At 47.7% G+C, this 12,327-nt stretch overlaps 1 protein-coding gene across 1 annotated transcript in view; it reads left to right on the forward strand.

Annotated features, from left to right (window-relative positions):
* Positions 1 to 12,327, forward strand: part of LOC141152805 (phospholipase B1, membrane-associated-like) — a 40,481-nt gene that overhangs the window by 11,600 nt on the left and 16,554 nt on the right. The window contains exons 11-12 of the mRNA XM_073637458.1: positions 11,072 to 11,163; positions 11,386 to 11,467. Of these exons, the coding sequence (XP_073493559.1) occupies positions 11,072 to 11,163; positions 11,386 to 11,467 (174 nt within the window). The remainder of the gene's footprint in view (positions 1 to 11,071; positions 11,164 to 11,385; positions 11,468 to 12,327) is intronic.

Genomic DNA, 12,327 nt, shown 5'->3' on the forward strand with positions numbered 1-12,327 from the left:
ATCCTGTGTGATACTGTCTGCTGAGCCGTGTATCTAATCCTCTCCTGTGTGATACTGTCTGCTGAGCCGTGTATCTAATCCTATCCTGTGTGATACTGTCTGCTGAGCCGTGTATCTAATTCTCTCCTGTGTGATACCGTCTACTGAGCCGTGTATCTAATCCTATCCTGTGTGATACTGTCTGCTGAGCCGTGTATCTAATCCTATCCTGTGTGATACTGTCTGCTGAGCCGTGTATCTAATCCTATCCTGTGTGATACTGTCTGCTGAGCCGTGTATCTAATCCTCTCCTGTGTGATACTGTCGGCTGAGCTGTGTATCTAATCCTATCCTGTGTGATACTGTCTGCTGAGCCGTGTATCTAATCCTATCCTGTGTGATACTGACTGCTGAGCCGTGTATCTAATCCTATCCTGTGTGATACTGACTGCTGAGCCGTGTATCTAATCCTCTCCTGTGTGATACTGTCTGCTGAGCCGTGTATCTAATCCTATCCTGTGTGATACTGTCTGCTGAGCCGTGTATCTAATCCTATCCTGTGTGATACTGTCTGCTGAGCCGTGTATCTAATCCTATCCTGTGTGATACTGTCTGCGGAGCCGTGTATCTAATCCTCTCCTGTGTGATACTGTCTGCTGAGCTGTGTATCTAATCCTCTCCTGTGTGATACTTTCTGCTGAGCCGTGTATCTAATCCTATCCTGTGTGATACTGTCTGCTGAGCTGTGTATCTAATCCTCTCCTGTGTGATACTGTCTGCTGAGCTGTGTATCTAATCCTATCCTGTATGATACTGTCTGCTGAGCCGTGTATCTAATCCTATCCTGTGTGATACTGTCTGCTGAGCCGTGTGTCTAATCCTATCCTGTGTGATACCGTCTGCTGAGCCGTGTATCTAATCCTATCCTGTGTGATACCGTCTGCTGAGCCGTGTATCTAATCCTATCCTGTGTGATACTGTCTGCTGAGCCGTGTATCTAATCCTATCTTGTGTGATACCGTCTGCTGAGCCGTGTATCTAATCCTATCCTGTGTGATACTGTCTGCTGAGCCGTGTATCTAATCCTATCCTGTGTGATACTGTCTGCTGAGCCGTGTATCTAATCTTATCCTGTGTGATACTGTCCGCTGAGCTGTATCTAATCCTATCCTGTGTGATACTGTCTGCTGAGCCGTGTATCTAATCCTATCCTGTGTGATACCATCTGCTGAGCCGTGTATCTAATCTTATCCTGTGTGATACTGTCCGCTGAGCTGTATCTAATCCTCTCCTGTGTGATACTGTCTGCTGAGCCGTGTATCTAATCCTATCCTGTGTGATACTGTCTGCTGAGCCGTGTATCTAATCCTATCCTGTGTGATACTGACTGCTGAGCCGTGTATCTAATCCTCTCCTGTGTGATACTGTCTGCTGAGCTGTGTATCTAATCCTCTCCTGTGTGATACTGTCTGCTGAGCCGTGTATCTAATCCTATCCTGTGTGATACTGACTGCTGAGCCGTGTATCTAATTCTCTCCTGTGTGATACTGTCTGCTGAGCCGTGTATCTAATCCTCTCCTGTGTGATACTGTCTGCTGAGCCATGTATCTAATCCCCTTCTGTGTGATACTGTCTGCGGAGCCGTGTATCTAATCCTCTCCTGTGTGATACTGACTGCTGAGCCGTGTATCTAATCCTATCCTGTGTGATACTGTCTGCTGAGCCGTGTATCTAATCCTATCCTGTGTGATACTGTCTGCGGAGCCGTGTATCTAATCCTATCCTGTGTGATACTGTCTGCTGAGCCGTGTATCTAATTCTCTCCTGTGTGATACTGTCTGCTGAGCCGTGTATCTAATCCTATCCTGTGTGATACTGTCTGCTGAGCCGTGTATCTAATCCTCTCCTGTGTGATACTGTCTGCTGAGCTGTGTATCTAATCCTCTCCTGTGTGATACTGTCTGCTGAGCCGTGTATCTAATTCTCTCCTGTGTGATACTGTCTGCTGAGCCATGTATCTAATCCTATCCTGTGTGATACTGTCTGCTGAGCCGTGTATCTAATCCTATCCTGTGTGATACAGTCTGCTGAGCCGTGTATCTAATCCTATCCTGTGTGACACTGTCTGCTGAGCCGTGTATCTAATCCTCTCCTGTGTGATACTGTCTGCTGAGCCGTGTATCTAATCCTATCCTGTGTGATACTGACTGCTGAGCCGTGTATCTAATCCTATCCTGTGTGATACTGACTGCTGAGCCGTGTATCTAATCCTATCCTGTGTGATACTGTCTGCTGAGCCGTGTATCTAATCCTATCCTGTGTGATACTGTCTGCTGAGCCGTGTATCTAATCCTATCCTGTGTGATACTGACTGCTGAGCCGTGTATCTAATCCTATCCTGTGTGATACTGACTGCTGAGCTGTGTATCTAATCCTCTCCTGTGTGATACTGTCTGCTGAGCCGTGTATCTAATCCTCTCCTGTGTGATACTGTCTGCTGAGCCGTGTATCTAATCCTCTCCTGTGTGATACTGTCTGCTGAGCCGTGTATCTAATCCTATCCTGTGTGATACTGTCTGCTGAGCCGTGTATCTAATTCTCTCCTGTGTGATACCGTCTACTGAGCCGTGTATCTAATCCTATCCTGTGTGATACTGTCTGCTGAGCCGTGTATCTAATCCTATCCTGTGTGATACTGTCTGCTGAGCCGTGTATCTAATCCTATCCTGTGTGATACTGTCTGCTGAGCCGTGTATCTAATCCTCTCCTGTGTGATACTGTCGGCTGAGCTGTGTATCTAATCCTATCCTGTGTGATACTGTCTGCTGAGCCGTGTATCTAATCCTATCCTGTGTGATACTGACTGCTGAGCCGTGTATCTAATCCTATCCTGTGTGATACTGACTGCTGAGCCGTGTATCTAATCCTCTCCTGTGTGATACTGTCTGCTGAGCCGTGTATCTAATCCTATCCTGTGTGATACTGTCTGCTGAGCCGTGTATCTAATCCTATCCTGTGTGATACTGTCTGCTGAGCCGTGTATCTAATCCTATCCTGTGTGATACTGTCTGCGGAGCCGTGTATCTAATCCTCTCCTGTGTGATACTGACTGCTGAGCTGTGTATCTAATCATCTCCTGTGTGATACTGTCTGCTGAGCCGTGTATCTAATTCTCTCCTGTGTGATACTTTCTGCTGAGCCGTGTATCTAATCCTATCCTGTGTGATACTGTCTGCTGAGCTGTGTATCTAATCCTCTCCTGTGTGATACTGTCTGCTGAGCTGTGTATCTAATCCTCTCCTGTGTGATACTGTCTGCTGAGCTGTGTATCTAATCCTCTCCTGTGTGATACTTTCTGCTGAGCCGTGTATCTAATCCTATCCTGTGTGATACTGTCTGCTGAGCTGTGTATCTAATCCTCTCCTGTGTGATACTGTCTGCTGAGCTGTGTATCTAATCCTATCCTGTATGATACTGTCTGCTGAGCCGTGTATCTAATCCTATCCTGTGTGATACTGTCTGCTGAGCCGTGTATCTAATCCTCTCCTGTGTGATACTGTCTGCTGAGCCGTGTATCTAATCCTATCCTGTGTGATACTGTCTGCTGAGCCGTGTATCTAATCCTATCCTGTGTGATACTGTCTGCTGAGCCGTGTATCTAATCCTATCCTGTGTGATACCGTCTGCTGAGCCGTGTATCTAATCCTATCCTGTGTGATACTGTCTGCTGAGCCGTGTATCTAATTCTCTCCTGTGTGATACTGTCTGCTGAGCCGTGTATCTAATCCTATCCTGTGTGATACTGTCTGCTGAGCCGTGTATCTAATCCTATCCTGTGTGATACTGTCTGCTGAGCCGTGTATCTAATTCTCTCCTGTGTGATACTGTCTGCTGAGCCGTGTATCTAATCCTATCCTGTGTGATACTGTCTGCTGAGCCGTGTATCTAATCCTATCCTGTGTGATACTGTCTGCTGAGCCGTGTGTCTAATCCTATCCTGTGTGATACCGTCTGCTGAGCCGTGTATCTAATCCTATCCTGTGTGATACTGTCTGCTGAGCCGTGTATCTAATCCTATCCTGTGTGATACTGTCTGCTGAGCCGTGTATCTAATCCTCTCCTGTGTGATACCGTCTGCTGAGCCGTGTATCTAATCCTATCCTGTGTGATACTGTCTGCTGAGCCGTGTATCTAATCCTATCCTGTGTGATACTGTCTGCTGAGCCGTGTGTCTAATCCTCTCCTGTGTGATACTGTCTGCTGAGCCGTGTATCTAATCCTCTCCTGTGTGATACTGTCTGCTGAGCCGTGTATCTAATCCTCTCCTGTGTGATACCGTCTGCTGAGCCGTGTATCTAATCCTATCCTGTGTGATACTGTCTGCTGAGCCGTGTATCTAATCCTATCCTGTGTGATACTGTCTGCTGAGCCGTGTGTCTAATCCTATCCTGTGTGATACCGTCTGCTGAGCCGTGTATCTAATCCTATCCTGTGTGATACTGTCTGCTGAGCCGTGTATCTAATCCTATCCTGTGTGATACTGTCTGCTGAGCCGTGTATCTAATCCTATCTTGTGTGATACCGTCTGCTGAGCCGTGTATCTAATCCTATCCTGTGTGATACTGTCTGCTGAGCCGTGTATCTAATCCTATCTTGTGTGATACTGTCTGCTGAGCTGTGTATCTAATCCTATACTGTGTGATACTGTCTGCTGAGCCGTGTATCTAATCCTATCCTGTGTGATACTGTCTGCTGAGCCGTGTATCTAATCCTCTCCTGTGTGATACTGTCTGCTGAGCCGTGTATCTAATCCTATCCTGTGTGATACTGTCTGCTGAGCCGTGTATCTAATCCTCTCCTGTGTGATACTGTCTGCTGAGCCGTGTATCTAATCCTCTCCTGTGTGATACTGTCTGCTGAGCCGTGTATCTAATCCTATCCTGTGTGATACCGTCTGCTGAGCCGTGTATCTAATCCTATCCTGTGTGATACCGTCTGCTGAGCCGTGTATCTAATCCTATCCTGTGTGATACTGTCTGCTGAGCCGTGTATCTAATCCTATCCTGTGTGATACCGTCTGCTGAGCCGTGTATCTAATCCTATCCTGTGTGATACCGTCTGCTGAGCCGTGTATCTAATCCTATCCTGTGTGATACTGTCTGCTGAGCCGTGTATCTAATCCTCTCCTGTGTGATACTGTCTGCTGAGCCGTGTATCTAATTCTCTCCTGTGTGATACTGTCTGCTGAGCCGTGTATCTAATCCTATCTTGTGTGATACCGTCTGCTGAGCCGTGTATCTAATCCTATCCTGTGTGATACTGTCTGCTGAGCCGTGTATCTAATCCTATCTTGTGTGATACTGTCTGCTGAGCTGTGTATCTAATCCTATACTGTGTGATACTGTCTGCTGAGCCGTGTATCTAATCCTATCCTGTGTGATACCGTCTGCTGAGCCGTGTATCTAATCCTCTCCTGTGTGATACTGTCTGCTGAGCCGTGTATCTAATCCTATCTTGTGTGATACTGTCTGCTGAGCTGTGTATCTAATCCTATACTGTGTGATACTGTCTGCTGAGCCGTGTATCTAATCCTATCCTGTGTGATACTGTCTGCTGAGCCGTGTATCTAATCCTCTCCTGTGTGATACTGTCTGCTGAGCCGTGTATCTAATCCTATCCTGTGTGATACTGTCTGCTGAGCCGTGTATCTAATCCTCTCCTGTGTGATACTGTCTGCTGAGCCGTGTATCTAATCCTCTCCTGTGTGATACTGTCTGCTGAGCCGTGTATCTAATCCTATCCTGTGTGATACCGTCTGCTGAGCCGTGTATCTAATCCTATCCTGTGTGATACCGTCTGCTGAGCCGTGTATCTAATCCTATCCTGTGTGATACTGTCTGCTGAGCCGTGTATCTAATCCTATCCTGTGTGATACCGTCTGCTGAGCCGTGTATCTAATCCTATCCTGTGTGATACCGTCTGCTGAGCCGTGTATCTAATCCTATCCTGTGTGATACTGTCTGCTGAGCCGTGTATCTAATCCTCTCCTGTGTGATACTGTCTGCTGAGCCGTGTATCTAATTCTCTCCTGTGTGATACCGTCTGCTGAGCCGTGTGTCTAATCCTATCCTGTGTGATACCGTCTGCTGAGCCGTGTATCTAATCCTCTCCTGTGTGATACTGTCTGCTGAGCCGTGTATCTAATCCTCTCCTGTGTGATACTGTCTGCTGAGCCGTGTATCTAATCCTATCCTGTGTGATACTGTCTGCTGAGCCGTGTGTCTAATCCTATCCTGTGTGATACCGTCTGCTGAGCCGTGTATCTAATCCTATCCTGTGTGATACTGTCTGCTGAGCCGTGTATCTAATCCTATCCTGTGTGATACTGTCTGCTGAGCCGTGTATCTAATCCTATCTTGTGTGATACCGTCTGCTGAGCCGTGTATCTAATCCTATCCTGTGTGATACTGTCTGCTGAGCCGTGTATCTAATCCTATCCTGTGTGATACTGTCTGCTGAGCCGTGTATCTAATCTTATCCTGTGTGATACTGTCCGCTGAGCTGTATCTAATCCTATCCTGTGTGATACTGTCTGCTGAGCCGTGTATCTAATCCTATCCTGTGTGATACCATCTGCTGAGCCGTGTATCTAATCTTATCCTGTGTGATACTGTCCGCTGAGCTGTATCTAATCCTCTCCTGTGTGATACTGTCTGCTGAGCCGTGTATCTAATCCTATCCTGTGTGATACTGTCTGCTGAGCCGTGTATCTAATCCTATCCTGTGTGATACTGACTGCTGAGCCGTGTATCTAATCCTCTCCTGTGTGATACTGTCTGCTGAGCTGTGTATCTAATCCTCTCCTGTGTGATACTGTCTGCTGAGCCGTGTATCTAATCCTATCCTGTGTGATACTGACTGCTGAGCCGTGTATCTAATCCTCTCCTGTGTGATACTGTCTGCTGAGCCGTGTATCTAATCCTATCCTGTGTGATACTGTCTGCTGAGCCGTGTATCTAATCCTCTCCTGTGTGATACTGTCTGCTGAGCTGTGTATCTAATCCTATCCTGTGTGATACCATCTGCTGAGCTGTGTATCTAATCCTCTCCTGTGTGATACTGACTGCTGAGCCGTGTATCTAATCCTATCCTGTGTGATACCATCTGCTGAGCCGTGTATCTAATCTTATCCTGTGTGATACTGTCCGCTGAGCTGTATCTAATCCTATCCTGTGTGATACTGTCTGCTGAGCTGTGTATCTAATCCTATCCTGTGTGATACTGTCTGCTGAGCCGTGTATCTAATCCTATCCTGTGTGATACTGTCTGCTGAGCTGTGTATCTAATCCTATCCTGTGTGATACTGTCTGCTGAGCCGTGTATCTAATCCTATCCTGTGTGATACCATCTGCTGAGCCGTGTATCTAATCCTATCCTGTGTGATACTGTCAGCTGAGCTGTATCTAATCCTATCCTGTGTGATACTGTCCGCTGAGCTGTGTATCTAATCCTATCCTGTGTGATACTGTCAGCTGAGCTGTATCTAATCCTATCCTGTGTGATACTGTCCGCTGAGCTGTGTATCTAATCCTATCCTGTGTGATACTGTCTGCTGAGCCGTGTATCTAATCCTATCCTGTGTGATACCGTCTACTGAGCCGTGTATCTAATCCTATCCTGTGTGATACCGTCTACTGAGCCGTGTATCTAATCCTCTCCTGTGTGATACTGTCTGCTGAGCTGTGTATCTAATCCTATCCTGTGTGATACTGTCTGCTGAACCTTGTATCTAATTTTATCCTGTGTGATACTGTCTGCTGAACCTTGTATCTAATTTTATCCTGTGTGATACTGCCTGCTGAGCCGTGTATCTAATCAGGGGCGGACACTGACTGCCTGGGGCCCCTGTTTGAGAAATGTGTCTGGGCCCCCACCTTTTATGGCGAGAAAGCTACAGATGTATATATAGTCACACATATATACCTCTTACATTGCCTCCTTTATTATGTATATTGCCGTCCCTTGTTACACAGTGCCCTCTCTTGTTATGTACAGCACCGTCCCTTACATATTGGATTATCTATAGCGCCCTGTTCTTTATTACATACCGTCCTCTCTTGTTAGATATATGATACAATGGCGGCTGATGGAGCATGGGAAAGCTTCTTTTCTGATGGAGGAGCTGACGGACTGTTCTCCGGCTGCTCCATCCGCCGTCATTATTTATCTAACGAGAGACGACTATGTAATAAAAGAGGGTGCTGTGACTGACAAAAATAACAAGAATATGCTATGTAAGGGACAGCACTGTACATAACAGCAGAGGAAGCTATATAATAAGGGACAACACTGTACATAACAGCAGAGGAAGCTATATAATAAGGGACAACACTGTACATAACAGCAGAGGAAACTATATAATAAGGGACAGCACTGTACATAACAGCAGAGGAAACTATATAATAAGGGACAGCACTGTACATAACAGCAGAGGAAGCTATATAATAAGGGACAGCACTGTACATAACAGCAGAGGAAGCTATATAATAAGGGACAGCACTGTACATAACAGCAGAGAAAGCTATATAATAAGGGGCAGCACTGTACATAACAGCAGAGGAAGCTATATAATAAGGGACAGCACTGTACATAACAGCAGAGGAAGCTATACAATAAGGGACAGCACTGTACATAACAGCAGAGGAAGCTATATAATAAGGGACAGCACTGTACATAACAGCAGAGGAAGCTATATAATAAGGGACAGCACTGTACATAACAGCAGAGGAAGCTATATAATAAGGGACAGCACTGTACATAACAGCAGAGGAAACTATATAATAAGGGACAGCACTGTACATAACAGCAGAGGAAGCTATATAATAAGGGACAGCACTGTACATAACAGCAGAGGAAGCTATATAATAAGGGACAGCACTGTACATAACAGCAGAGGAAACTATATAATAAGGGACAGCACTGTACATAACAGCAGAGGAAGCTATATAATAAGGGACAGCACTGTACATAACAGCAGAGGAAGCTATATAATAAGGGACAGCACCATATATAACTAGAGAGGATGGTATGTAATAAGGGAGGGTGTTAGACATAATAAAAGAGGAAACTATGTAACTAAGGACGGCGCTATACATAATAAGACTGTGCTGCCCGCTTTTACAGATGCAATGAGCATGTCCTATTCTAATCCTCAATATCGGATCAGAACAGGACATTCTCTGACCCTCACAAATCTCATTCTCAGATACGTGATTTTCATGGATGTGTGAATGGATCTATAAAACTCTACGAGTCCGTGGACCATCCAATAAAAAGATCTGGCAGCTCACGGACATTTCACACAAATGTGAGAATGAGGCCTAAGGGATTTTACAGATAACAGCACTCCAAGTCACACAGTGCAGATACAGAATAATACTTACATCCAGGCACTTACCACTGACGTCTCATCTGATCAGAGTCGGTTTCTGCTGCTTCTTCTCCATCTGGTCAGACCTTCATGTCCACATCTCCCAGCCACGACTCGTCTTGTCACGATGATCTCCAGCCTAGAAAATAACAAGGTCACATATTGTATACATACATGTGTCTCCCCCGAACTGTGCCCCTGAATATAGATATGTACCCCCCCATTAATATACTATTAGCCACTTAGTAATCAAAATACAAAGTGATAAGCAGCACTGTGCCCCCCATTAACTATAATCTCCACCGGCCAATAATATAAATTATTCAGTCTGTGTGACTCTCCCCAATTAACTGTAACACGAAAAATATACAAGCAAAGTGACCCCCATCATTGTTCTTTCCCAGCACCCCCATCATTGTTCTGTCCCAGCACCCCCGTCATTGCTCTCCCCAGCCCCATCATTGCTCTCTCCAGCCCCATCATTGCTCACCCCATCCCTGCCCTCCCCAACCCCACATCCCCATCTTCGCTCTCTCCAGCCCCATCATTGCTCACCACATCCCCATCATTGCTCTCCCCATCCCCATCATTGCTCACCCCAGCCCCATCATTGCTCACCCCATCCCCATTATTGCCGTCCCCAACCCCACCATCCCCATCATTGCTCACCCCAGCCTCATCGCATCATTGCATTCCCCAGCCCCACCATTGCTCTCCCCCACCTCCCCTCATTCTCTTGTTCCTCTCCCAGCGTTTCAGTATAAAAAAAAAAAACACACACACAGAGCTTACCTCTCTCCTCGCTCCCCTGCAACATCCTCCTCGTCTCCGCTAACTCTCTCCCTGACACAGACGTAATCAAGCAGCGCGGGCCTGTGTCAGGGAGGAAGCGCCGGGCGGGAAGCAGAGGTAATTACGGATCCCTGCAGCTCCGCTCCACTGCCATTTTCCTCCTGTCATCGCTCCCTGCTCACCGCATATGATCAGGGCAATCTGGCTATGGGCCCCCCTGGAGCATGGGGCTCCGAGAAGCAGGCCAGATTGCCTTCATCGTTAGCCACCCGGCAAGGGCCCCCCTGCACCGCCGGGCCCCGGTACCATTGCATCGCTGATAGGTCCGCCCCTGTATCTAATCCCATCCTGTGTGGTGCCGTCTCCTGAGCCGTGTATCTAATTCCATCCTGTGTGGTACCGTCTGCTGAGCCGGGTATCTAATCCCATCCTGTGTGATACTGTCTGCTGAGCCGTGTATCTAATCCTATCCTGTGTGATACTGTCTGCTGAGCCGTGTATCTAATCCTCTCCTGTGTGGTACCGTCTGCTGAGCCGGGTATCTAATCCCATCCTGTGTGATACTGTCTGCTGAGCCGTGTATCTAATCTCATCCTGTGTGGTACTGTCTGCTGAGCCGTGTATCTAATCATATCCTGTGTGATACTGTCTGCTGAGCCGTGTATCTAATCTCATCCTGTGTGGTACCGTCTGCTGAGCCGTGTATCTAATCTCATCCTGTGTGGTACCGTCTGCTGAGCCGTGTATCTAATCTCATCCTGTGTGGTACTGTCTGCTGAGCTGCTGTATCTAAGCCTATTAAACCTGAGCTTGTTGTGTGTGACACTGTCCTGCAGCTTGGATATAGCTGTATCTCATCTCTCTCCTCAGCTTCCTCGCTGCCTGGTTAATGTGGTCCAGCTCTTCCGGGTGGATCAGCTGCGGCAGGTGAAGGATCCGCGTCTGGGCTGCGTCCTGCAGAGGTGATCACTCCCATCATTCTCTATACCAGGTCTATAGCGCAGGATCGTGTTCTGACCCCCAATGCTGAGACTTGTAGTGCTCCGGTGTAGAGCAGGTTTCTTCAGAGCATCGTCTTCTGTCTGTGCTGATGATGGGTGTTGTAGTCTGTGGACGGCGCTGCTGTATCTGACTCACTGTCCATCATGGCGGCTGCAGACGATTCTCTGCTGCTTCTTCTCCAGGTTCTTCTGCCCTTGTGTGGTCCAACCGAAAGAGAATTCCCAGGAGCTGCTGGAGCTTATGGAGGTGAACCGACAGTTCCAGGTGAGGGATCCTGCGTCGTATCCTTCCCATAGATCACAGCGGTCACTGATCCTTCTAGACGAGCGCTCGGCTCCAGGTGAGGGATCCTACGTCGTATCCTTCCCATAGATCCCAGCGGTCACTGATCCTTCTCGACGAGCTCTCAGCTCCAGGTGAGGGATCCTGTGTCGTATCCTTTCCATAGATCTCGAGCGCTCGGCTCCAGGTGAGGGATCCTGCGTCGTATCCTTCCCATAGATCCCAGCGGTCACTGATCCTTCTCGACGAGCTCTCAGCTCCAGGTGAGGGATCCTGCATCGTATCCTTCCCATAGATCACAGTGGTCACTGATCCTTCTAGACGAGCGCTCGGTTCCAGGTGAGGGATCCTGCGTCGTATCCTTCCCATAGATCTCGAGCGCTCAGCTCCAGGTGAGGGATCCTGTGTCGTATCCTTCCCATAGATCACAGCGGTCACTGATCCTTCTAGATGAGCGCTCAGCTCCAGGTGAGGGATCCTGTGTCGTATCTTCCCATAGATCACAGCGATCAATGATCCTACAAGACGAGCGCTCAGCTCCAAGTGAGGGATCCTGCGTTGAATCCTTCCCATAGATCACAGCGATCACTGATCCTTCTAGATTAGCGCTCAGCTCCAGGTGAGGGATCCTGCGTTTTATCCTTCCCATAGATCACAGCGGTCACTGATCCTTCTAGACGAGCGCTCAGCTCCAGGTGAGGGATCCTGCGTCGTATCCTTCCCATAGATCACAGCGGTCACTGATCCTTCTAGACGAGCGCTCGGTTCCAGGTGAGGGATCCTGCGTCGTATCCTTCCCATAGATCTCGAGCGCTCAGCTCCAGGTGAGGGATCCTGTGTCG

This window comes from Phyllobates terribilis, unplaced genomic scaffold (genome assembly GCF_046119375.1).
Source record: "Phyllobates terribilis strain yellow unplaced genomic scaffold, ASM4611937v1 Scaffold_7__3_contigs__length_470593459, whole genome shotgun sequence".
NCBI lineage: Eukaryota > Metazoa > Chordata > Amphibia > Anura > Dendrobatidae > Phyllobates > Phyllobates terribilis.